Source organism: Crinia signifera, chromosome 5 (genome assembly GCF_055691185.1).
Source record: "Crinia signifera chromosome 5, ASM5569118v1, whole genome shotgun sequence".
Classification (NCBI taxonomy): domain Eukaryota; kingdom Metazoa; phylum Chordata; class Amphibia; order Anura; family Myobatrachidae; genus Crinia; species Crinia signifera.
Genome location: NC_139221.1, coordinates 216,143,008 through 216,167,710, shown reverse-complemented (window position 1 = coordinate 216,167,710; position 24,703 = coordinate 216,143,008). Strand labels below are relative to the sequence as shown.

General features: G+C 41.5%; 1 protein-coding gene across 1 annotated transcript in view; it reads left to right on the top strand.

Annotated features, from left to right (window-relative positions):
• The window catches only part of EGFR (epidermal growth factor receptor), a 183,456-nt gene that overhangs the window by 145,778 nt on the left and 12,975 nt on the right, over positions 1-24,703 (top strand). The window contains exons 15-25 of the mRNA XM_083188535.1: positions 8,103-8,260; positions 9,212-9,250; positions 11,208-11,346; positions 11,667-11,789; positions 15,333-15,431; positions 18,727-18,912; positions 21,091-21,246; positions 21,900-21,975; positions 22,108-22,254; positions 22,694-22,791; positions 23,469-23,624. Coding sequence (XP_083044661.1) covers positions 8,103-8,260; positions 9,212-9,250; positions 11,208-11,346; positions 11,667-11,789; positions 15,333-15,431; positions 18,727-18,912; positions 21,091-21,246; positions 21,900-21,975; positions 22,108-22,254; positions 22,694-22,791; positions 23,469-23,624 — 1,377 coding nt within the window. The remainder of the gene's footprint in view (positions 1-8,102; positions 8,261-9,211; positions 9,251-11,207; positions 11,347-11,666; positions 11,790-15,332; positions 15,432-18,726; positions 18,913-21,090; positions 21,247-21,899; positions 21,976-22,107; positions 22,255-22,693; positions 22,792-23,468; positions 23,625-24,703) is intronic.

Below are 24,703 nucleotides of genomic sequence, written 5' to 3'. Positions count from 1 at the left end.
GCTTCCTATTACAAACTCAATACAACAAAAAACGATGCACTCCCCATTATTCTAGAATCATTCCATTAACTCTCTGCGACCCTTATATCCCTACAACTGGCAATCCACCGCAATTCGTTACCTAGGAATCCGCATCCCTCCTACCTCCTCCCAGGTTTTTGAGGTCAATCTTCCCCCTCTCCTCAACTCAATATTATCCCTTTGCAAATCCTGGCTCCATTACGATATATCCTGGCTCGGCCGAATTGCAGCCTTTAAGATGTCACTTCTTCCTAAGCTGATGTTTCTCTTCCGCACGATACCCTATACTCTCCCCAAAAAATATATTGACAAAGCAAACTCTATTATGATGAAATATGTATGGGCATCGCATCCCTGTAGATTAGCCCGCACCAAAATGTGTTTACCCAAAAGTAAGGGTGGCCTAAATCTTCCTAATCTAACACTGTATCAAGAAGCTGCCCTCCTGGCCCAACTTCAAACTCTTTTTACTCAAGATGACTCCCGAGGCTGGGCGAGTTTGGAGGACGAGGCCTGCCCCCAATTTCCTGTGAGAGATCTTTTTTGGCTCCCACCCAATTTACGCCCTAAAAATTTAAACCTCCTGCCTGCCACACGTGCCTCCCTGGCTACCTGGGACAGATTGACTAGGGCCGTCTCTGATAATTTTCACAACATACCCTCCTTATCTCTACATACTATAGCCGCTATCATCCCTACCTTTAACCCACATAAATGGATTTCTAAGGGGATCAAATCGTTGGCTGATGTATTGAATGGGCCGACCCTTATCTCCTTCCAAGGTCTACAAAAGCGTTTTCATTTACCTGACACAGATAGACTGCAGTACTACCAGATAAACCACTGGTGGAGTAGCCTCTCGGTTCGTGCTACAGTACCAGTATCCTACAACGCAAGCATAGTTGATAGACTCTCCAATGGCGAGTCCAAAGGAGGAATCTCCTTTTGGTATAGAACCCTTTTAGAATCGACCCCGGCCCCCAAAACCAAAGCACAGATCAGGTGGGAGGAAGATATTGGTTGTGCCCTACAGGAATCACAATGGAGAAAATTTTTTAACTCTTCACATAAAATGTCCAAGTGCTTGAATCAGTCCGAGATGCACGTCAAACTTCTGAATCGGTTATATCTCACACCCGACAGACTCCACACGATATGGCCCTCCTCTTCCAAATTCTGTTGGCGCCTCTGTGGAGAAGTCGGCCATCAGTTCCATATCTTCTGGACATGCCCACGTATAATACCCTTTTGGAAAGAAGTTTTCGACCTTATAAATAAAGCACTAACCGTAACGCTATCGCCTTCCCCCCTCATTGCCCTCCTGAACTGCTTCCCAAGCTCAGTCCCCCCCCCATTTACATTATGTGTTGGGCCATATATGCATTGCGGCCCGGGCTACTCTGGCACAGTGCTGGAAGCATGCAACTCCACCCTCCTGTGTTAGAGTGGTTCATAAGGTTCAGTCGCACTTCCTGATGGAGACAGATTATTCCCCCACTTATCTCTCTACACACGATTTTTCAGCTCGCTGGAACCCGTGGAGGGCTTTTGTCACAGTTGGGGAGGGTGCTAACCTTCTCAAGCTAGATCCAACTGACTCAATCTAGGACGGCATCTTATTCTCAATCAATATTCAGTACATATCATTTATGGAGATTGTATAGCCATATGACATTGCCTGTTGTCTAATTTTGTTTTATAATCTTTTTCTATGATTATGTTTTGATAGAGTGACACCCCCCCCCCCCCCTGTTTTCCTTTCTGTCACACCCTCCCACCCTCAATTGTTATGTTTTGTTATACGAAATGTAAAAATTCTTCAATAAAAACTATTGTTGTTAAAAAAAAAAATCAGCATGGGCAATCAATAGGTCCAATCCAATTCACCCTAAAAATTGCAGAAAATTGATTCCAATGGTCGGACAGACCTTTGTCTGTAATTTATATGAAAGAATGTGGACTGTCTTATAGTAACTTTGGGGTAAATTTAATAAATGAAATGTAAACATGAAAAGCGCAGATGTTGCCCATAGCAACCAATAAAATGCTATCATTTATCTATTGCATCCTAGAAAATGACTGAATCTGAATGGTTGCTATAGGCAACATCACTTCTGTTATGTTAATGGCAAGCAGATGCTGCTTATCGACGTATTTGCACATTTTGAAATGCTGGGTTAAATGAGAAAATGAGCCTGCACAGGGTTTGTGCATTTGCAAAGGATGGTGTCTGATTGTCCCTGCCCACTGCATGTGCACAATGGGTGCCAGTATAGACAGTGGAGTATATCACTGGCTCTTCCTGCCTTTCTCTAGTTGCTACTGCACATAGGAGGTCATTCTGGTTGACTCACAAAGATGCATATTTTCAGCTTTGCGAGCCAACTAAACGCCGCACCCCCCCCCCCCCCCCTGCTTGCATGACAATTTTCCCCGCAGACATGCGAATGGATGTTTTGCATAAACATTAATTTGCAGCCTTGTGTGCAGTGCCGAAATCATTCGATAGTCACCGACCATCAACTGATTTCTTAGGTGCTCGCAAGTATGTCACTTTCTGGTGACTCCGATTTGGGCACCCAGCTACGTGATGTCAGCTGCCCACCCCCGGCACCCTCGCCACTCCGCCATTAGCATGGGAACGGCCATGAAGCACTGAAAGTTCCCATGGGCGCGACCCATGCACACCGCCCCACGCCCGCACTGCTCCATGTGAACGGGTGTCTTTCTGCACACAGAGCCTGCACATGCGCATAAACTGTTAAGCACAAGCGCAGAAACAAAACATTACTCCCCTGTGCAAATGCGCAGGGGAGCAAATCAATCAGAATGACCTCTCACAGAGGAAATATCATTCGATGGTTACTCACTATTGAACGATTAACCTCTGTTCGCTATAAAAAGTAAGCAGGACGTTTTATTTGAACGGGGATGGCCGAATTGAAGACGGGTGCTGATGTCATGTGATGTCAATCACCTGCCCTGAGCAGGCAGGGACACGTCTGCGTTTGCTGGGGTCCACCCATAATTTCTATGGAGGCTCCACCACCATTTTAATGGGTACGCTCATGAAACGCAAAGTTCCCACCCCAAAACGCCCCCATCTGCGCATTTGCGAACGCCTCACAAGTACAAACACAGCGTGATGTCTGTGCAGAAAATGATCGTACAGAACCATCCGAGCAGGGGGTGGAGAGGGGCGTGAAGGGCTGTTTGAGCTCATTACCATATACCTACGCCTCGCATTTCATGGGCGCTCCCATGAAAACGCTGGGCATACATATGGTAATGCGGCCGTGACGATCCGTTCGGTCTGCGTTTTACTGCATTCGGGCGGTGTGAGCGATCTGTACGATAGGCGGGGCTATGAACACTCCTGTCCGAAATACGCATCCGTCCGATTCAACTAGAATATGGACCTAAGTTTATTTTACATTTAATTTCCCATTACAGAATAATTGATTCTCCTTTAAATTGTGGAAATGCCTGGACCCCACATTAGCCAATGCCGCACGTAGCCACACAGCACAGCTCTTTGAAATAGTGAGAACTTTTTCTCTTGCTTAAGATCAGAAGGAAATCTTTATTCTTTTTATAAACAGAACCCTAGATCTATTTAGACAGCAGTAGTATTAAAATAACTGAAACTGAACTGTAGCTCCAGAAGGAAAGCTGCACTTTGATAATACTCTCTAATGCTTGTATGTAATGTGTCTATTACATCCACATGATTGTCAACTCTCTTATGTCTTCCTGTAAGTAGTCTGCCGACTGCTTTTCATTTGTTTTCTCAGACATTGATAAGACTGTACTGCTCATCAATGGGAAGTACTAAATCAGGACAGGAACTGGATAGTATTACATATTGCTTTAAATATAGCACTGTGCAGAGCTGGGACATAATGCTGAAGACAAACATCTGGACAAATTGGAAATACCAGATGCCTGAAGCATTATCTGTATCACACTGAGTCAGGCCACGGTCAAAAGTATTAACCACTTACGGGTTTACTTAGCATCATACTATGATAGAAATGAAGAAGTTGCTAATCATGAGATCGGTTAGACAGTCTTATTACATGCAATGGCTTGTCAATGAGACTGTAATGATTTCCTACTTATAAATATGACATAATCTATACCCATTGAGATTGATTTAGTGAAATATAGTTATGTGGTGCAAGCATTCTCCACAGCTATTTACAATTTGTAACATAAAGGTGTGACCCAGCAGCTCAAAGTTGTGGTATATCAATATATCCCATCTGCCATACACACAATAACACAATATAAATATAACACTACAGGCTGGGACAAAATCGTCCCATTGGACATGCAGCACATACAATACAATAGGACGAGCCAATGAACGAGGGCCAGGAACAAAGTATTGGTGGTACACACTGCACAATGTGTGCAATATATTATTATGATCTGTGTCAGGACAATGTATTGGATAACAAATTGTATTCTGGTTGATTCGCAAGACTGCATATTCACAGCCTTGCAAGTCCACCGGAAACCGCCTGCCGAATGCCGATACACCCCCCCCCCCTACCCCATCTTGCATGCCGCATATGCTCACACGGGCTGCTAATGGATGTTTAACATAAACATCCATTCACAGCCTGTGGGGAACACCCGCGTCTATTGAATGATGTGGAAGGCCCACACACATATCTAAGGTTACTCTCAGGTAACCTTAGATATGTGTGGACATTCGGCAGATGTCATCGGCTCGCCCTCGGCACCCACGTCACGGGCCAATTTCCATGGTAACGCCCAGCTTTTTTTCTGGGAGCGCCCATGGGCGCGACTATCCACCCCACGCCCACTGTATTGGGTGCGTGCACCGGATGAACAATCTGTTCGCCGTGGCCATACGCACCTGGCATATGCACATGCGCAGAAATGCCGCGCAACATTGGTCCCCCACGCGGAAATACCCCCAACATTGGTCCCCCATGTGAACACACGGGGGATGCGAATAGATTAGATTAAGGGCCAGTGTGTGTGTGCCCAGCTTTAGCCATTATGAACTAATATTATTATTATTATTATTAATAATAATAACAACAATTTTATAAAACAAGAAAAAAAAGTCATACCTTGTATGTCTGTAATTATCCAGCCTTGTTTTATGATGTTATACTGTAGTAATAATATAATAATAATAATAATAATAATTACATTGCTATGTGTCAAATGTAACAACAATTCTCTCTTGTGTCCTTAAACCAAAGCACACAGACATCTTGTCCATGAGACAAGTAACTGTTTGTTGTCAGACAATCATGCCAGTGAGACAAGCTTTTTACTGCAGGGCTCACAGAACACTCACCATGCATTGATCTAAAAATCTCAATTTATTTGCAATACTGCACATAACCACAAGCAGTGTTCCCTCTAAGCTGTGCGCACGTGCGCGCGCACACAACTTGACGAGTGTGCGCACAGACATTACAACAGAGCGCACAAAGCAGAAGTGGTCCGTTTTTGCAGTTGTGGACTCAATTAATGTGTGTTTCACCCATTAACTACATTGTGTGCTGTGTTTTGAATGTTCAATGTTTAATATCATTTTGAAGTAAAGTTAACACAAATGCTGAACGTCATTTTCCAGTTATATATAAGTGACGCACAAAAATTTAAATTTCCTTCCAGAGTTGCACAGCCAAAATCTTTTGCCGCACACAGCCTTCGTAAAATTAGAGGGAACATTGACCACAAGACAGTGGCAGATGGGAAGTTTGACTAAGGTGGTTCACCTGCCGAAATGTTATGTAGCTGTCCTAAGGCAAGGACAGGAAGGACAGATACAGTACCTCCTGTGGTGCCAAAGGTAAATGAGATGCATTAATGCATCTTATATAGAGAGACTGTGGGACAGATTTATTAAGCTCGGCGAAGTGATAAAATGTCTGTTTTTTATCACCGGCCAATCACCTCCTAACTGTGAAGTTACAGGTTTGTTTTTAAAAATGACAGGTAGGAGCTGATTGGCTGGTGATAAAAACCAGACACTTTATCACTTCACCGAGCTTAATAAATCTACCCCTCTGTAACTCTCAGTCACCATTCTGATGAAACCTTCAAATTTGTGTTAGTAAATATTACAAAATATTAGTAATAAATTGCAAATATTATTTTATAAATAGGCCCTGACAGAGTCAGGTCAAAAAACTGAAGGAGAAAGGAACACCGATGGCTGATTAAGCTAGAGGTGACATAAATCACCTAGGGGATTTCATGCTGGGAGGATCTAGCAGTGGGGACAGATAGGGCTGCGGCTGGCAGCCAATGGGTGTCAAGGGAGGAGTTTCAGCAGGGTAGAGGGTCTTGTGACCAGGAGTCAGCTTCCTCTCTGGAAAGTTTTCCCACCCTCCCATCCCTACTTTCTGTCTCTATTTTCTTCACCTGGGCGGCGGTAAAGAACGGTCAATTGTGTAGATGGAATGTGTGTAGGTTAGTGGGTGAGCTCTCCAGGCATCGATTGTCACGAGCCATACTTCTATGCACGGAAGATGGCTGCCACCACCGACCCGGGTGGTGGCTGGGAGAGTTGGTCACCAGCGGTGTGTGAATGGTATGGTGATCCTAACCCACCCCCCTTTCTTTAATCTGACCGTTCTTTAGTGCCGCCACCAATATATATATATATATAGTTTAGTCTGTTGTCAAAAATAAATTTAACATTCATTATTTTGAAACGCCAGCACTTGTGTCCGTGTCGTTATTTTTAGATAAGTTAGCAAATTAAGTGTTAAGGTCTGTTAAGCATGAGAGTACCGATGGTGAATTTAATATGGAAAAAAGGTTTAGCTGGAGAGGGCTTTTAGGTCAGTAGAGATGTTATGTGCTGAATAAACTACAATACATAAATGATGGTAATCATAACTTGGAAGTATCACTAGCACAGCACCAGTTGGCACATGACTCAGGCTTATTTACACCCAGATGCATTTACACCCAAACAGGTCATAAACACAAGAAAAGTTGCTACTTATGTATTATCTGGGCTCCCATGTTAAATGCACCCCATTTTTTCATACCCCTACTATCCAACTACGCATGGAGTTGATTTTATATAGTGTGGCGAGCGCATCGAGCCACCGTGCCCGAAGCGTGGCGAGCGGACGCGGTCTCATAAGAAAAACGGGAGCCCAGATATTACATAAGTACCAAAAAGTTAAAGGTTTGTTTTGACATAAAAAACACATAAACTTCCCAGAATTTGCATATGGAGACCTGGGAATTATTGCGTCCTGCTATGCAATACAGCCTGTCACCCAGTGTCCACCAACCCCCCAGCCAGCCAGACACTGTGGCTTGCGGGTGGTGAGACAGAGGTACAAGTAGGAAAAGTAGTAGAGTCCTGCTACAATTGGGATGGTTGGGAGATATTGTTTTTTATTGAAATGAGATGAAAAAACAATGTCATATAGTGTGTATTTTATTCACCATTTAATCTAATTGGTACGGAATGTAAATAAATATGGTGGAGGGTGTTAGTTAAGATTCAGCATTCTGATTGACAGGTTTAAAAATCAAAGCTCAAAAATGTTCACAAGAACAAAAATTGAATTTAACAGATTCTTTGTAAAAGTGTGGAGTTCCAGTGATCATTAAGTTCACCATACTGAATTAGTACATTTGGCGTAAATAGAATGAAAGTCTCTGATACAATAAAAAATATGAATGAAGTGATACTGGAGCCAACCAAGATTGGGATCAAATCGCACTGAAGCTTTTCCAAGCTATGGGATCCTGGTGGTGCTAAATTTAATAGAAAGTTGCTGAATGAGTGCAATATTTTGCAGAAACAATTTGTGTTGGTCATCTTTATTGAAAATGTTTGTGTTTCTAACAAACGTATCTCATAGGAAATACAAGTATGGGAATTCAAACATTGATACAGGTTTTGTCTAATAAATAAATATTGATGAATTCCATTGGTCAATTATATATATATATATATATCATTTCTGAATAAAATTGTGTTCTATTTAGAATTTCTCAGTACTGTACCTGTAGTTTTATGTTATTGATGTTACATTAAATCCATTTGTATAATTACTCAGGGTCCACATGAATGCACTAAATGTGCCCATTATATTGATGGCGAGAGCTGTGTCAACACCTGCCCTCCTGCCTTTTATGATGAAAATACATCCATATTCTCAAAATATGCAGATAAATCTGGAGTGTGTCAGCTCTGCAGTCCAGAATGCAAGACAGGGTGAGTATAAATACAAATTCTGAAATACGCAACAAAGTTTAATCATCTGAAATTCAGAAGTACAGTGTCTGGTCCCCGGTCCATAATGCCAAATTATGTCAATGCCAAATGTCCTGATTTTCCAGGGACAGTCTTGATTTTCTGAGAAAGACAGGGATGTAATCTGTCCAAGAGGGACATGGTTATGATTGATGGGTTAGGGCGGATGTACTTTTGAGTATTGGTGGGGCCTATTTTGCCTCAAATTGTAAATGTTGAACGCTGTCAGGTACTGTATGTGCTATTATCATGGGTGAATTAGAATCAAATAGTGGTCCCCATAACACGCCTACATCATCAGCCTGCCACCTTCAACCCTCCCCTGGCCACAGGCTGCCCCATTAGTGTTCCAGCCCACTGGAAATCTATTGCCAATCCACATCTGTCTTTTATGATGTTCATTTGCTAAGCCTTACTAATTTGCATTACAAATCACTGTAACGTGTTTGGAGGTTAATTTGGTAAACAATGGTTTGTTTTGTCTTTAATATAATTTCTTTAGCAGTTTTTTTTTCTTTAAATGCCCTAAGAAGTTAAGAAGTGGCAATTTAGTAAATGTAAACCCTAGAATCCCTTCATGTTAAGTTTATAATAAAAATTATGTGATTATTTCTAAATAAAATTATGTGATTATTTCTAAAAAAATATTAATATTAACTATTAACTAGTTAACTATTAACTAATATTAACTATTGATGCTGTACATTAATATTGTGATGATAACAATATAGGACAAAAGTTATCTATGTATAGCCTATCTGTTGGATAGTGCTGCCACCTACTGGCACCTTTACATCAAGCAGTAGCAATGGGTATGATTAAATTGGCAGTGACTGAATGAGATGATAAATTCAAAGCACTGTGGAAGAAGCCATAATATTTACAAGGAAAATGTGTTTGGTGTTTCTACAGGTGTAAAGGTCCTGGCATTGAAGGTTGTAAACCACCTGGGTAAGACTATATCATTTACATACTGGGGGTTATTTTGGTTCACTCTTTCTGACAAAATCCTTCTTAGATGGACAAAACCATGTGCACTGCAGGTGGCGTAGATGTTATTTGTGCAGAGATAATTCGATTTGGGTCGGGTTTTACTTCAAAGTGAGATCTAAATTGTGTGTATTAGTGTATAAATAAAGCAGTCAGTATTTTCCCTGCACAGAAACAAAATAACTCACCCAAATCTAATTCTCTCTGCACATTTTACATCTGCCCCCCTGCAGTGCACATGGTTTTGTCCATCTAAGAAGGATTTTGTTAGAAAGAGTGAACTAGAATAAGGCCCACTATTCTTATTTTTTTACACCTTATTTAGACTATTTATGTGCATATAATATGTTCTTTTGATAGCTCTGAACCAAAATTCCTATGCTTTTTCCAAAAGTTCCATTTGCATTCTTGTATACACAGGAATTGAAATGGCTAGTTTGGTAGATATAGACCAAGTAGAGCATAAATCACTGCATGTGAGTCCATAACACCTGTCATTCCTAATCAATATATGACCAGCTTCGATCAGACGTCCACTGTGAATGTCAGAATTCCATGTAATGACTTCAATCTGACAGCAATCAGCCATCTGCACTGACCTTGCCCCACAGGCTAAATGGCAAATAGATTTGGGCACTCAGGCTGAGCAACTGGATTTGCTGTTATATACTTATTAACACAACAGTTTAATGAAGCTAAAAATATATAAAAGCATTCAACCTAAACCCTGCAAACCATTTTAATTAACATGGAAAAAATAATCTCAGAATCTTATATTCTGCAGTAATTGTTACCATTGCATGCTATTCATTGTTCTCAGTAACAATATATCAGTACAGTGAGTGGGATTCATAAAAAGTAAAATGGGATCAAACGGCCAGAAATGCAGTTAACTGAGGCTTGTCCACATTTCTCATAATCACCAGGCTCCAGAAAAACTGTAACTTGCCTCCAGGCAACTGAGATGAACTTACGCCCTGGCTTCCCTGTGTCCCCTGCAACATGTGCATCAGCTGACAAACCCTGAGGTTCTCTTATTGCAAAGGACAGACACTGTGTGATTTTATTCAAGCATATGGTGTTACTTAGGGGGTGTTACAGGCCCGCACATAGCAGGCCGAATCTGCTCCCCTGGGCAATGTTTGGGGTTAATGCATGTGCCAATATGTGCAGGTGCAACCCCACCGAGCGAACACCTTTCATGAGTATCACACTTGTCGGGGTGGGCAGGGGCCGAACGCAGAGGACCACCCAGCATTTCATGGGCATGTCCGCAAAAACGGTTGGCGTGTCCATAGAAATGCTATGCATACCCTGCAAACGCGTGCTTGGGGCAGGTGGCTGACGTCACATGACGTCAGCGCTCCCCTGAACTCATCGTGAAGCGTACGCTTGAAAGGTCAGGCTGACTTTTCTTTCCGAACAGTGAAGACATCATTCGATGGGGAGCAACCATTGAATGCTTTCTCTACCGTTTGGCGCTTGTGAGCGGAGGTTTGGCGGAGCAACGTTTACCTGCTCTTTAGGCTGCGAATACATGCAGCCTAGCGACCAGGTCTGAATCACCCCATTAGCGCTGTTCTGCTTGTGATGAGAGGCAGGATACATCACATGCAAAATGAAGAGCTACATATGACCAGCTATCTGATTTTTGTGCTGCATCTTCCGTATACTAAGGTGGAGCTGGTGGATGATCCTCAGTTTACATTGTTAAGTCTTTGTTGTTTTGGTTTCTTTCAAGTTATGATTGCATACACAGTGTTGTAATCTGTCAAAAAATGGACTATTGTACAGTAAATGCCAGGAGGCAAATATGCTAATAGTACGATTCTTATATTGTCAGTTGGAAGAACAATTTATCTGTATAGTAACGTGAACCATGTTTTTATTTATACATGAAGTTATTCTTGTCTTTTAGGTCTGTGGCATACATTGCTGCGGGTGTAGTTGGAGGCATCCTTGTGGCTGTTGTGCTGGCACTTGTTGCATTCTTCTTTATACGTAGAAATCGCATTCACAGGAAGCGCACGCTGAGAAGGTTACTGCAAGAAAGAGAGGTAGGTGTAAGGAAAATGGCTGAAGTGCGCTATTCCAATTTTGTAATATCCAAACGATAAGTAGTGTAAATATAGGCATAAATAATAATGTGATTACCCAAATAAACAATAAAAGGGATCTAGAGTATACTGTAACTCTCATAAAATAACTTTCTAATTTATAGCTCCCTGTCCAACAAGTCTAGTGCTGAATGAGCAGCTTACAAGCACTATGTATTTCAATCAGAATTAATTAAAATTGTTCTTTCTAATGGAAATGATTAAAATATGATATAATAGATGTGGAATTGGTTTTGTGATAACACTGTCTCCCATTATAGTTAGTGGAACCAATTACACCCAGCGGTGAGGCACCTAACCAAGCACTTCTGCGGATTCTGAAGGAGACAGAGTTCAAGAAGATAAAGGTTCTGGGCTCTGGTGCATTTGGCACGGTATATCAGGTAAGTGCAAGTAATACTCTGTGACCCGTAAATGCTTTCAAGATGTCACATTCTCGTGTACAGTTGTATTGCAGCAACTACCATATGTCACGACTCTTCTGGACTGATTCTGAGTTCATGGAGTTGAGAATTTTTTAGCTACTGTTGTATTGGACATGTATTAGAAATGCACTGGGCGCTTTGTGGGGTGACTTGGATGTTGCTGAAGTTTTTGCATATTAAGGGGGTTATTCTAGTTCACTCTTTCTGACAAAATCCTTCTTAGATGGACAAAACCATGTGCACTGCAGGGGGACAGATGTAAAATCGGGGGCGATAGGGGCTGAAATCGCTGGGAATATAGTCGCTGAGCGACCACATTGCCAGTGATTGGAGTGTGCACCAGCGATAAATCGCCGAGTGTGCACTCCCGTTTTCAGCCCCTGAATGGTCGCTGGTCGGAGGAACATGCTCCTCCGACCAGCGACATCCCCTGCCTCTTCACCCAGCAGTGTTTAAATTTTCATGTGCGACCATCTCTGGTCGCAGATGAAAACGGGACACGGGGCAATATGATTGCTAAGCAATATATTGCTAGCAATATATTGCCAGCGATCATATTGCCCCGTGTGTACGCACCTTAAGAAGGATTTTGTCAGAAAGAGTGAACTAGAATAAGGCCCTACGTGTTTTATATGAAAATCTGCACCTGCCATAATGCTGTTGCATGTTTCAATGGTGTGACCTATGTAAAGATGCACCAGCTTTATTTCAGCATCTATAGACTATCCAAGTGGGCGTATCATGCTTGTATACACCAGGGGAAGGGCTGATGGTAGCATTAGCTTAAAGTTACGGGTGCAAATTCAGCAAAAGACGCAAGTGCATGAGACTCAGAATCTGACTCTTTTTCTCCTTTTCTGGATGTACTAAAGTGTAAAAGAATGATCGTTAGGTACATTGCATATATAATTATTGTGTAAGGTCTGTTCCATCTCCAACATGAACATGCCCAAACACTTTCCACATTTAGCAAGCCGGGGCAGACCTTAGCCTCACAGGAGCTAGATGAGGAAGAAAGAACGCAATGTTGGAACCACAATAAGTATGAGGAGGAGTGAAGAGGGGGTTACACTAAGCATGGGGATGGTAATTAGTGGGAAGTGGGTATTACAGAGCAAGGGATGGGTTGCAAACCAGGTCAGAGCTGCCTGCACATACTGAGGTGTCTTGGTATAAGCTGGGTGCCTTTACTAGCATTAAACATAAGAAGAACATTGGGTGTGGATTAATAGGTCCAACAGTATCTAGGTTCAATAGTCAATAGAATGATTGGCAATACAATAGGTTGACATATAAAACAGGTTGACATGGTCTAGGTCGACATTGACAAAAGGTCGACTCAGGCAAAAGGTTGACAAGGAAATGGTCAACACAGAAAAAAGTCGTATTGTGTGTCTACAGACACCATATTTGGGAACCATGTACCCTCGCATGGCTCGCTGCACTCGCCATGCTCCTGGCACGGTACCACACTGCACTCGGGACACTGTTATATTCTCCCTCTATGCCCAGGATCCTGATTTAAGAACAAGTCGTGTTTAAAAGACCTACACCATGTCAACCTTTGTTCATGTGTCGACCTATTGCCTGTGGACAAATATGGGTTAACCAATAGTGGTTGACCTATTGACCAAGAAAACTTGATTTTATTCTTCTCCATATACCTTCTTTGTTGATACTTTTTGTTATATTTACAGAATTATTATAATTACTAAATGTTAAAAAACATTAATTTAGTTCGCTCTTAAAAAATAAATTCTTACTGATTAGAGGCACTTTGGTAGTCCAGCTGGTGGTATCAACACCATTATGTGCTGTATAGGGTATTTGGGTTTGTTTAATATTTGGGATGATTCGTGACACTACGCTCAAGTGCACTGTGTGGAATCCAGCTATACAGATTATGGGACACGACATATACTGTATGTCATTACTCCTGCTTATGCAGCCAGTTATATAACCAGCTACTTTACAAGTAAAGATATCAGTATTTGTGTGCAAGGGTTTATCAGGAAGGTTATCAGAGCTCCCTAGCCATTTCACCAGAAATAGTAAATTTGCTATGTAAAAGGGTAAATAGGGGACCAAGGTCGAAGGCACTTGAACTAAATTTTCAAATATACGAATAATAAAAATTATAATAATAATCACCATCACTGGCGAAAATAGACTTTTTCATGTATTATGCAACGTTTTGTCAGAACCCTCTCATAATTGTAAAATGTAGATATTCACAGGTTGGTACATAAGAATAATTGTAGATGGATAATTATAAATTCATCAATCCTGTTAAAGAAATGTGTATGTATATATATAGTCCGAGGTGTATCCACACCTGTTGAGGTGTGGAATGTCAGGCACTCGCCTAATAATAATCAATTCAGAGGGTCAGGTAAAATCCAAAGATAGTGCAGTTTTATTTCAACTATCCAATATAGTCATATTTGTCTCATGAAGTAAAAGAATATGCCCCGACGTTTCGGTCCTGGGTAGACGGACCTTTTTCAAGGAGATCAGGTAAGAAAAACACCCATGGTGCCTGGAGCAGCAGCTCCAGGCACCATGGGTGTTTTTCTTACCTGATCTCCGTTGATTGCTAGTCTCTTTCATTGAAAAGCTCCTTGAAAAAGGTCCGTCTACCCAGGACCGAAACGTCGGGGCATATTCTTTTACTTCATGAGACAAATATGACTATATTGGATAGTTGAAATAAAACTGCACTATCTTTGGATTTTACCTGACCCTCTGAATTGATTATTATTAGGCGAGTGCCTGACATTCCACACCTCAACAGGTGTGGATACACCTCGGACTATTACTGGGATACTCGTTCATTACGTTTATCTCTTGTCTGGCACCCCGCAGTTACATACAAATAATTAAGTGTGAGTGCGGTCTATGCACGTATCTATGTATATATATATATATATATATATATATAGTGTGTGTATATATGTGTATATATATATATATATATATATAGTATTAAATTAATTTAGCAACGCCCTTGATCCAGCAGTCATTTCGGAGCTGCCACTCAGCTTCTGATTGGCAGCCGGTCCACGAGCTCGACTGGCTCATGACTTGTGTTAAATTCATAATACTGATGCATCTCTGTCCCGTTATGGTGCCTTAAATGCACACCCGGGCCTTCTATTGGTCTGGCTTGGGACTATTGTCCCCTCCGATCCCCCCCTGATGGTGTTCCTGTCATCATTTCTATGTTCCCTCTCACTGACCCCTTCTGCATGATCAAATAACAAGTAGACAAACTGCAGAGTCCCAGGGAAAATAGCTGCAAGGTTCAGGTTCTGGATCAGGGAAAGTAGCTGCTTTGGTAGGGTGATTTGAAAAACATACTGTACACATCACTTACAAAATCATGGGATTTTTGGTTTGAAATTTTGATATTGCTAAACTGCAAAGCCTACAGAATGTACATTATAATACAGGAGCCTTGGTTTGAATTTAATAATGAAAGTAATACATTTGTGTAATTAGGGACTCTGGGTTCCAGAAGGTGAGAACATAAAGATACCTGTCGCAATTAAGGAGCTACGCGAGGCCACGTCACCTAAAGCCAACAAGGAAATCTTAGATGTGAGTATTCAGCTGAAAATGCCCTTTTCATTTTATTTCATTATCTCACTGTGCTTGTTATAATTTTTTTTTTTAAATTCAATATTTTTTATTGAGTTTTTGTTTACAATAACAAATAAAACCCCATTTCAAACATTACAAGTGCTTGTTATAATTTAGTTCACAACATATTCTAGTTCTGTGGCTGGTTTTATTTATTAGCCAACATAATAATTTAGATATATATTAACTAATGAAAAATACTAATAGGTTCAGTATGTTAGGTCTTAAACTTGGCTAGGTTCGTATGGCACAGTGTTATAGGAAAAAAAAATCTTCCAAATATATAAGTATTCAAATATAATTCCTTATTCATTTAATGTCTGGTTTGATGACAAATAAAACAGCTCTCGGTTCCCACCATGTAGCACTTGGTAACCACAATTCCCAGATCTTGTTTTGGGAAGGGCATTTTGCAGTGGATTGCAACCAAATACCAGACATACTTTTATGAGATCACAATGTACCTCCACCATCTCCAAGATAAACAGTTGCAAACAAGACTTCGTTGTGTTCTATTTTCGGGAAATGTGTAAAGTGTGATGAAGGTGCAAATGGTATGTTTTCAGTGGAAGGCTTGGTGGCATGGATCCATATTATACGTAAACCCTGCTACACAATGCTACTGAGCATGAAAGGTTCTTTGTTAAGACTTTGCATTTTGGAACTACTTTGTGGATCTTATGAAATATTTAATTTATTATCTATTTTATTAACATTTCTATGTTTTACAAAGGCATTTAAAAAGCGGTTCGCTAAATAACAGCAATGTTAGATTAAGAATATTGTAGGGGCCCCCTGCCATAATGTTTCTGTGGGGTTCGGTGCCATTCTATTGGTTAATTAAGTCATATCCCACCGCCATGTTTTTTCAAACAACTGACATTTCTTCTTTTGCCTTCCATATGATCTGGCTCTGGATAAAAGTAGCTTTCTTTACATAGATACTGTAATATTTAATGCTTGCTCAACACATCAACATCGCTATTTTATGTGATACTGGTGATTTGACCCATGTTTGCAAGGGAGTAATTTTAATTAAAATATGTAGGATAATAAACATTCAAGAAAAGGAATCGTTTTTCTTATAAATTAAATAGTATCATAAAAAAAATTCTGCATCCATAAACGGGGCTTACATCAATCTTTCGGGGAAAAATGGATACTGTATTAAAGCTCTTCCTACTGTTAAATAAGCACCATTGTTGTGATACCTGTATATCTTTAACGGTTTCACGCATAGATGTATGAAGCAGTGATAAGGAAGGAGAAGTGATAAAGTGCCTGCTACTTTATCAACCGGCCAATCAGCTCCTGACTGTTAAGTTACAGGCTGGGTTTAAAAAGGTACAGTCAGTAGCTGATTGGCTGTGATAAAGTACCAGGCACTTTATCACTTCTCCCTTATCACTGCTTTATACATCTACCTCTCGGATGTTTTTTCTTTCATTTGCTTCACTAAAATCATAATTTCTCTGCTCCCTTTTGTCATAGATAAATGTTTCATACACCTAAACCTTCCTTAACCCTTTGAGTGCCAAGTGAATTTGTCAAATTAGTGTGAAAATTGGCAAGCAAACATTTTTATTCATCGTAATGACGTGTAATGTTACCTTATATAGGGAATATGGTCTTCTTTTACACAACATTTATTTTAATTCATATAACAAATGTGACCAACGCTGGCATTTTTAGCCGATATTTTGCTCATCTCTCACAGAGATGTTGGTACTCAAAGGGTTAACAATGGCATCCAAAACAGAGCCATCCATTGTGTCTCTGTGCAAATAGTGCAATGCCATAATTTCCAGTCATGTGAATATACAGGAAAAGAGGACTTGGTTCATTATAGAGTTGGGGGGGGGGGGGGGGGAGGGGGACATGGGAAATAGTAGACTTGAGCAGACTTAAATCCCACATCTCTAAGAACCCAGAGTAATTGTTAATTATATTGTGTGCTTAGCATATAAAGTTCTAACTATAAAAGTATTGCATGCAAGAATAATTGTTTATCATTGTATGCCATGGAGAGCTGTAGCACAGGTACACACAGACATAAAGGCTGGAGAACGTTTCTCAGGAATGTATCCTGGTGCCAGCCCAGCCTAGAGCTCCGCAGATGTCTGAGTGTCACGCAAATAATTCATGGCTGCAGAAAAAGTGCAAAAAGATTAGCAGCACAACAGCCAATGTTTGCTTTAGGACCTATCCACCACATACCATTAATACAGTAGGATTTATTTATATAGGGGCAGCACTTCACAATTAGGATAGTATAGTTATGTACATATTTTCTTTCTGTAATTCAGTAAAACCAACTAAAGGTGAATAGAATGCAGTCATTCTATAAAGTCCTTATCGAGTAATTTTGTGGTATTTTAGCCCCGCCCCCTCTTTGAGGACCCATGAATCGCAGCATTTGTGTGGCTTGGGGGCGGGGCTTTGTGGCGCCAGCCTTGTCCCCGCCCCCCGAAGTGATTTGATTCTCCTCTCCGGTTTCTCCCGGAGAGGCAATTACCAATTAGAGTTTTGTTTTTATTTAAAAGCTACTACAATAAAAGATACATTATAACATTAAATGCTTTTTGTTGTTGTGTGCACTAGCCTTCATAAATGTCTCTGAGCATTTGCACAAATCATTGTGACCTACTAATCAAAATAATTTAGTATATCATTTTCCCTTTTGGTTTTCCTATAGAACTGTATTATGGGCCTCATTTGGAGATGTTCGCATACCCATGGTTTGCTTACATCTCTGACTGTTAAAGATCGATCCATGTGCAGGATCAGCACTGTGCATATGCCATTCTCCTTCTGCAAGATTGCTTACAGTCCTCCCTTAGCCTCACGAGTGTCCCCCCCATTTTGTATGCGTGCCGAGCCTAGGGTCTGCATCTTCAGACACTTATTTCCTGGCCCTGGCTTAGCAGATTCACTGGTCCTCTGGATGATGGCCGAGGGCTGCGTCCATCGTGACTCATGGTCACAATGGTGATCGGATGCTGCATCTTTGGACACAACATTTGGATTGCAGGTGCCGGCAGGAGGATTGTTCTGTGGCATGACTTATCACAGTTTATAAAATAAAATATGTTATGTTAGTCTCATAAAAATTCTGCCACAGAAATGGTCATTGCTGACTGATGTGTAAATGTGCACTGAAAGAAGGCTGGAGAAGTACAGCACAATCATTTTGCCCCCAAAGATAAGCTAATGTATGACTTAATATGAGCTATTTCTTGTATCTTCATTCCAGGAGGCATATGTTATGGCCAGTGTGGAAAATCCCCATGTTTGCCGTTTGCTGGGAATTTGCTTAACATCCACTGTCCAGTTGGTGACACAGCTTATGCCCTATGGCTGTCTTCTGGACTATGTTCGGGAACATAAAGACAATATTGGATCACGCCATCTTCTCAACTGGTGTGTGCAGATTGCCAAGGTAAATATCACTAAACCTCCAATCAGTGTAATAGCCATATATGCAAAGTGCAGATTCCATTCTACAAATCCAGATTTTTGCCAACATCAGCCAGAACCACGTGGAAGTTCAGTGGCACCAGGAGGCCTAGTTACAGTGTCTAACCATTCCCTAAACAGTACACGAAGTTCCGGAATACAAGACTTGTGCGGTAACTTCCTGCTGGAAAATATAGAAGAGCAGTATAAAACGAGAAACATTGTTTTCCCTATGAACATTATAATGGTATAAACCAGGGGTAGGGAACCTCAGGCCCAGGGGCTGTATGCGGCCCCCGTAGCTGGTTTGAGTGGCCGCCCCCCCCCCCCCCGCCCGGTGGCTTTGCCGGGAGTCATGTACAGGGGAATTCTCGAGAGAGAGTCGGAGACTGGAGACTGTCAGTCCTATTCAGCAGCAGCCGCCGGAGTGTGGAACAGCTGAAGTAATACAATTTGTAACAGAAATTTTTACATATGGCCCCCGAAGGATTTTTTCCCCATGCAAACAGCCCTTGGCACAAAAAAGGTTCCCCGCCCCTGGTTCACAATGCACATGAGCCAGGGTGCTGCTGGGATCCTGCTTGCATTTAGAATTTTGGCACAAAGTGGTTGACAGGAAGTGGCCATTTGTAGTTTTTAACAAGGAATGGTTGTGAAAACACAGGCATGCCATGGCTGTTTTCGGGGCATGGATCTTCTGATGATTGTATGATCGGTACTTGTTTTCTAGAAGGGCGCCCATCGCGGGCATCGCATGTACATCGCATGCCATTATAATGACATGCGATGCGACCGACGCGATTACCGCGATTTTACATAGGGAACAATGTTAAATGTCCCAATTGACCCGATTTCACATAGGGAACAATGTTAAATGTCCCAATTGACCCGATTTCACATAGGGAACAATGTTAAATGCCCCCCCCCCCAATTGTTAACGCCACCCCACGATCAACGTCAACCCGAAGCGTGGCGAGCCCGCAAGGGGCGGCGGTAGGCGTCCTCCGACCTTTTCATACCCCCACTATCCACGTCGGCGTGGAGTTGAGAATAGAAAGCGTGGCGAGCGGACGCGGAATACAAGCCCGAAGCGTGGCGAGCAGACGCGGAATACATGTTAAGTAATCCGTGTCCCCTCACAGGGCTCGCTGCGCTCGCCACGCTTCGGGCTCGGTGGCTCGCTGCGCTCGCCACACTTTCTATTCTCAACTCCATGCCGACGTGGATAGTGGGGGTATGAAAAGGTTGGAGGACGCGTACCGCCGCCCCTCGTGGGCACGCTTCGGGTTGACGTTGATCGTGGGGTGGCGTTAACAATTGGGGGGGGGGCATTTCACACTTCAGGGTGGGTATTTGGGGTCTGTGGGCCATTTAACATTGTTCCCTATGTAAAATTGCGGTAATCGCGTCAGTCGCATCGCATGCGATTTTTGTCAGCATGCGATGCTACCGACGCGATTTTTTTCCTTGCGATGCCTAAGATCAAAATCGTGGGCGCCCTTCTAGGAAACAAGTACCGTATGATCATACGTGCAAATACATGGTGTCTGAGCCACTACTGCTTTGGACAGTCTGCGTAGCCACAGACCAACCCTTAGGTTCACTGTTCTCCGTAATTACATATAGTCTGCTAATGTGTGTGATATTGCTATTAAGCCTTCATTGAGTCCGGTCGTTGTCTCTTTTCATTCCTCGCCTGCAGCTTTACTTGCTAGCATAAGCAGCTCTACAGACAAGAGACTCTCAATTGAAATTGTGTACAAACATGGTTCAAGCTTTATACTCAACAACTAAAATGACTAATACTATATTTACATTAAGTACTCTGTAACCATTAGGAGAGCGGTTCCAGTGCTGTGCAATTTAGATATTGGCTGCTTGCCATGATCTATAATCTCCACTTCCGTTGTCTGCTTTGCTGTTCCATTCCTCCTTCCATCATCACGTCCTTGGACCCAAAATGCATTATTTTGACACACAAAGAATTGAACTATTAGAATAATATAAAGTATACATTTTGGCCTATATGCCAAATCTGGTTCATATGCTCTATTCTGTTTAATACATAATGGTGCATGCTAAAAGATTGCTTTTTTAGAATTTGTAAAGAAAAATTTGTTATTGTTGCTTTTTACCTATGTTTCTGTTTCTACTTTCAAAGGGAATGAACTACCTTGAAGAACATCGCTTAGTACACCGAGATTTGGCTGCCCGTAATGTTCTTGTGAAAGCTCCACAACATGTCAAGATCACAGATTTTGGCTTGGCCAAACTTTTGGGAGCAGATGAAAAGGAATATCATGCGGAAGGTGGAAAAGTAAGAGCTAAGAACAAAGAATTGCTATAAACATTTTTTTGCCTACATAAGTTTTGATAGTAACATGATAGATAGTGTTTTTAACCTGCTTTGGTCTATGTTATTTTAGAAGCTATAACTGAATGTTTCTGGCATAGTTCTGCACATGACCTCATATGCGAATACCAGGGGGTGGATTATTTACTATGTGTCCAATTTCAAATCCACTGATGATTGGTGGTTGTGACCAATGGACTTAAAGGCGTCAACAGAAATAACTACTACGCCAGCCTATATTTATCTTTCCACTTTAAATTCATCGGTCAAAGCCGACCAATCACCAGCGGTTTTAAAAAACTAGCATATACTGTAGTGCTTTGGAAATGTACTCCCTGGTGTCCAGTCATAGAGCACATCCTATGAGAGCTACACAGATGAGCAGCATCTACAGAAGTGTCCATGATGACCCATTTTTTGTGCATTGATCCATTTGTTTGGGCCCATTTATAGGCCTTCTGTTTAGTCTATGTAGTCCATACAGTATAACAAATCTAGTTATATTGGGTATAATATTAGCCACTTATAATGCTTCCTAATCCATGGGGCCTTTTTTTTTTTTTTAATTTGTGCTTATCTGAGAATTCACTTTTGACTAAAAAATGTATTTTCTCTAGGTGCCTATTAAATGGATGGCTTTAGAATCCATATTGCATAGAATATATACCCATCAAAGCGATGTGTGGAGTTATGGTGAGTATTAAAAATACAAATCACACCATTTTATCTATTTATTTATCATTTACATTTGCACCTTACAGTCCAACACGTCATTTCTGTATGATCCAGGCGTGATGTTTATCATTTGTTCCATGTTCCCTACAGGTGTAACAGTATGGGAATTAATGACCTTTGGGTCTAAACCTTATGATGGAATTCCAGCTAGCGACATTTCAACCATCTTAGAGAAAGGAGAACGTCTTCCTCAGCCACCCATATGTACCATTGATGTGTACATGATTATGGTGAAATGTAAGTTAATAATCCAAAGACCCACATAGATTGATTTGTCCATTGGTAAAAGTATAGCAATCTCTTTTTATTTTTTTTTAATCACTCTCTCTCTGGAGTTTGTACAGACATGCTCCCAATGTACTGTGTAATGTATTGTGCTGTATAAATCACAGTGTAAGCAGTGTACATTAGTCATCTGTAGTATATGGTACATGTATAAAACAAGATCATGTCCAGGCATCTTCTATATAAACATTCTTATACACAAATATGTTACTGCAAAAGGTTTTTTCTTTAACCACTTGGTTTAATTAACCAGTGATATGAGTGAAACATGCAGATTCCTCTATAATTCCTAAATATCCAAATACTGTTATCTGTTGCATGCCCAACTCTGAACAAAAGAAAAAACCCAAAAATCTAAAAATATTTAGTAAAAGCTGCCTTCCCATTGCAGGTTGGATGATAGATGCTGAGAGTCGCCCCAAATTCCGAGAATTAAGTGCTGAATTTACCAAGATGGCTCGTGATCCGACTCGCTACCTTGTAATACAGGTAAGATGTTTTCTGTATTTGCTGTCTCTCCGACCTTATTGTGAGAGAGATGTAATATTTACCCTAAGCATATGCTAATAGACCTACACAATTTTCAGGAGATACTGCCTTATTCTGATTCAATCGATCCCCCGCGTGTTCGCACGGGGGTGCAATATTTTGCATTTATGCACATGTGCAGAAGCAGGGTGCAAGTGGGCACGGCAACCTGCTAGTTTGCCATCCTGTTAACACCTAGCAGTGCGGCTGGGGGGCGTGGGGCAGCGGCGACGGGCTGCGCTCATGGGAACGCCCAGTGTTTCATGGGTGTTCCCATGAAAACGCTAGGCATTCCCATGCTAATGCGGCCGTGACTCGGGTGCGGGCAGGTGACATCAGTGGATGTCAGCTGTCCGCACTCTTCTTGAACAGGCAGCACGCATATCTAAGACACCATAGAGGGTTTTAGATTTGCGTGCACCTTCCAAATCATTCGATGATTGCCAACCACCAAATGATTGGTCCCCGCAACCCAAGGCTGCAAATGGATGTTTATGCTAAACATCCATTTGCAGCCGTGCGGGGAAACTCACCGAGGGAGGGAGCGGGCGGCCGTGCGAGTGATATACGGCATTTCATCCACACGCAGCATTGCATGGGGACCAGAATAAGGTCCATAATGTATTGTACTTTTATAGGGAGATGAAAGAATGCACTTACCCAGTCCTGTGGAGTCTAAGTTTCATCGCACAATGGAAGAAGACATGGGTGATATTGTTGATGCTGAAGAATATCTGATTCCACACCGTGAATTCTTTACTAGTCCTTCAACATCGCGGACACCGCTTTTAACGGTACCATTTCAATATATTTATTATACTGTTCATAAGATTTTAGCTTTTATAACAGATTATGGATGAAGTTTGGTACGCTGGCAGAAATATGTTGGCAGTTTTTATTGCTTACTATTGGCTGCATATGCCACACAGATAATAATATTTACTCAAGTAACTTTCCACCCAGTGTAGGCATCACTCGATAGTGAAGAGACAAAAATATAGAGGTATCACCGCGCCAACCTGGCTGCTGCAAATCAACACACCCCTGGGATACCAACCCCAAATTCAACATACAACAAAAATACAAAGGGGGGTGTGTCGTGATGCGCTGTCAATAAACAAGGTGGATTGTCCTCCTCCTCCCTTGGGTGACCGTATTTCCAAGGATGTGGGCTCAAAGAGAATACACAAAAACAAAGAAGATGAATGAATAAAGTTATCCAATCTTCAGTAACTGTTTAAGTGTTATTCATCTGCTTTACTGACCTGTGTAACAGGCCCTATGTGCCTATAAAGGTATCTTTAGCTGTACTTCAGACAATCCCTCTCCCATGCAATGTGTGCTCACCTTTGGGCAAAGCCCTATATGCATACAAAAGGTTTCTTTGTCCTCAGACTTCTGGATGCTCCGAAAGACCAACTCCAGGATAATTTCCAAAGACAGAAGTTTTATTCCAGAGTTCATCCAAAACAAGATACAATAAAAAATACAATAAAAACAAGAGCTTCCCAAGTACCAGAGACTTCCACTCCTTAAACCGACATCCAAATGCCCGGGTGCAAAAAAATGGATGGGGTTACCCCAAGAAGATGGTGAGGGGGTGAAAGGCAGGAAGGCTGCTGGACACTTGATAGGAACTCCTCCACAACACCGACGCGTTTCGGACCTAGATGGTCCTTTTTCAAGGTGTGGAGTCCATAACAAAGGCCCAGGTATTTATACCTGTCCAACCACTATAATGACAATGGTAATTAATAAAACAAAAACCGGATTACTCCGGAACGTACATTAAGAAACATTCCATTAATAGGAATTCTTAGCAATATATCTGACAAAAATGTACTCCATACATAAATAATTACCGCACAGAAAA